This window comes from Trachurus japonicus, chromosome 14 (genome assembly GCF_045865225.1).
Source record: "Trachurus japonicus isolate A0001 chromosome 14, Traja_1.0".
NCBI classification, from domain to species: domain Eukaryota; kingdom Metazoa; phylum Chordata; class Actinopteri; order Carangiformes; family Carangidae; genus Trachurus; species Trachurus japonicus.
In genome coordinates this window covers 29,488,212-29,491,216 of record NC_140920.1, presented here as the reverse complement: position 1 = coordinate 29,491,216, position 3,005 = coordinate 29,488,212, and the positions used below count along the sequence as shown (strand labels likewise).

The following is a 3,005-nucleotide window of genomic DNA, read 5'->3' as shown; positions in this document are numbered from 1 at the left end:
TATACTGTACACTATATGAGTTCAGTGGTGTCTCGTAAGGATTCCAGTCATGTACCAGAGATATTTGGTGGTGGTATGCAGTCTGCAGGTGAACCAATGGGCTGCAGTAGTTTTCTAATGTGACACTGACAGGAAAAGTTGCTGCATCATTTTTTAAACAGCGATAAACTCCCTTTGTTCTGTTGAAACGTTAACTGAATCTCTCCCGTGTGCAGACATTGTGATGCTAGCTTGGTAGCAGCCTTCTGTTGGCTCTCTGTCCTCTTATTTGTACTCTCCTATTGACCAGCAACAAGACAAGCAGTGAAGTCTGCAGGGATCTCTCAGCCCACTTTCACTCTGGAGTGTCTGTGAGCAGCCAGACCAGTAGATAAAGTGACTGTAGTGAGTGGAGGTGTGGTGATGTGTGAGTGGAGGTGTGGAGGTGTGGTGGTGTGTGGTGCCGCTGTGCCAAAGAGGGAGGAGAGAGAGACATGCCGTCACCCAGCGCTGTCAGCCGCGCTCGTCTCTCGCTGGTGAGTCAAGCTTTTCCAGTGATTCATGTCTGTGCAGAGGCTGAGCGACAGGCTCCGAGTGCTGTCGCTCTCCTCCTTCTTCTTTACCACCTCCATCCCCCTCTGTTTCACTCCTCCTCTCCGCTCATCTCTTTGTCTGGATTCCCTTTCCTTCCTGTCTGCTAATTGTTGCCGAGCCACGCCGTTCAGCCTGCACCGCCAGCTCGTTCCAGCAGCATCTCCAGCCTCTCGCTGGGAGACCACCGGGATGTTCAAAACACTCACACACCCAATTCCACCTGCGGGCCAGAGCAGCCCCGAAAGGGGATTTCACCGCTATGATGACGGGGCGCTCTCTTCCTTCCTGAGCCCACATAAATCTGTCGATGGACCCTGTCCCACGCTCTGATATTAAAGCTGTTTTCCATGACATGCTGCTCAGCGGGGGGAGTTTTGTATTTGACTAACAAGAGCTGGAGGGCCAGGTGGAGAGAGCTGTGGTTAGAGTTTACTTTAACTGACCTGCCATCGGCGCTGATCATCTCACTTGCTGCTGCAAAAAATCCAAAAAGAAAAAGATGCACTAGCTTCTCAACGTTGAGGCTCACGCAGTAAAAACCCTGTGAGTGTGATCCTTCCAGCTTTTATTCTGCTTTGTGTAAATAAAACCTTGGCTTTTTTTTCTAACAGAAAAATGACAAGAATGAACTTGTTTTCAAACATTTCTCCAAAGAGTTAAGGACCTCTGTCATCTCAGGCTGAGAGCGGTGGAGGCCACTGACCTCAGGCTATAATCAAACACATAGGCACGCACACACAGCATGGTTGCACACTCATTTGTAAAAGAAAATGTTGAAGCACTTAGATTACAAGATAAGGTTTATGATTCCACATCATTTCAACATTTAATCTTGAAGGTTAGAAAATGGAAAATATATACAAGCTCTTTACAATTGTACAGCCGTGACAGAAGAATAAATACATTAACACACAATCTTTCTTATCACATTTTCTCCAGATAATTTTACCACAGTGTAAAAACAAGTTACATATCAGTTCAGCACATGTCCGTGCTGTCCCATCATGTTTCCTTTAGGTATCCCACAGTGGAACATTCTTTAACACAGTTTAACATCTTGAAATGAGTAAACATGTCTCCCGGTATTTACAACATTTTTGCAGTCACACTTTCATTTACATGTGTCAGATAAATGCAGATCCCTGTGCTCTGCAGTGAGAGAGTTGTTGTAATACTGAAGTGGTTGCAAGAGCAGAAACACACAAAAAAAACCTCTCACACCGGTTCTCCACCTGAGATCATCTCACTGTCCAACCGGTGGTGTCGGCAGCGTTCAGGCTTCACAGTGGGTGACGTTAGAGGACGTCGGCGCACACGGAGAGGCCGTGCTCCGGGTTCTGCTTGTAGCTCACCTGCCACGGGAGCCCCAGAGAGTGAGAAGGCTCCACGAACGTGTCCATGTATCCCTGAGTGCAGGAGGAGGCCCACAGCCCCGGCTGGTAGCCATAACCCTCCCCCACCTGCGGGTAGGGCAGGGGGCTGGGCGGGTGGTTCTGGGGGCTGCTGCAGTGTCCGTGCGAAGCGTAAAGCTGCCCCTCGGCCGAGTAGCAAGGGAAGTGAGGCGACGGGGGGCAGGACGACGGCGGCGGCACGGCGTTTTCCATGTAGACGTGCGGCTCCGCGGGTGGTGGCCGGTGCATGTGGTGACCTTGCTGCTGCTGCTGCATCTGGTGGGAGATGGACGCGTGCCAGGGGATGTAACCCTGATGCTCCAGGCGGGGAACCGGCACCCTGGCCTGCTGCTCGGGGCGAGACGCTACCGCCGCGGCCGGCCCGGCGGACGCCCTGTTGCACTCCCGATGGGCGCAGGGCTTGCCGGGAGGGTTGGAGCTCAGGAAGACCGAGAGGGCGGAGATGCGGTTGATGGCCCTCTGCAGGGTGGCGATCTTGGAGAGCCGCTTGCCGCTGAGGTCGTGGTTCAGAGCCACCCGCAGGGCGTTGAAGGCCTGGTTGTAGTCCATGATGCGCTTGCGCTCCCGGACGTTGGCGGCCATCCTGCGGGCCTTGGAGCGGACCGGCCGGTTGCGTTTCTTGGTCTGGCCTTCCTCCGGGTCGCCGGGGCTGCTGCTGCCGGAGCTCTCGCTGTCTTGGAAAGACGCCTTGGGGCTTCCGTCGTCCTCGCCTTGGTCGAGTGCGCCGAGTTCCAGCTCCTCCTCGGAGAACTCTGAACCCGCCACGCTGCTGCAGCTCATTGTGTCAACAACGCGGAGGCTTGTCGAGTCAAACCCCGGTGCTGTGCTGTGCTGTGCTGTGTTGTGTTTGCAGCCTGTCTGCTGCTGCTGCTGCTGCGGGGCTGTCGGTATTTGCTACTGTGCCGACAGCCCAGGTATCCTCCTCCTCTGACTCCTCTGGTGCCTTGTGATTACTTCTACCTTGACAAGACAGGTTGGCCTGCTTTTAAAAGCTCTTCAAGTCACATGGTACAGTCACCT

The 3,005-nt window shown here is 53.4% G+C and overlaps 1 protein-coding gene across 1 annotated transcript; it reads right to left on the bottom strand.

Moving 5' to 3' along the window:
- Positions 1 to 1,868: 1,868 nt before the first annotated feature.
- Positions 1,869 to 2,765, bottom strand: bhlha9 (basic helix-loop-helix family, member a9). The gene has a single exon (XM_085796897.1). The coding sequence runs from the start codon at positions 2,763 to 2,765 to the stop codon at positions 1,869 to 1,871; it is 897 nt and encodes a 298-aa protein (XP_085653023.1).
- Positions 2,766 to 3,005: the final 240 nt, after the last annotated feature.

What these genes read in the sequence shown, in the direction of transcription:
- bhlha9 (XM_085796897.1), bottom strand. Translation starts at nt 2,765, where the DNA reads ATGAGCTGCAGCAGCGTGGCGGGTTCAGAGTTCTCCGAGGAGGAGCTG.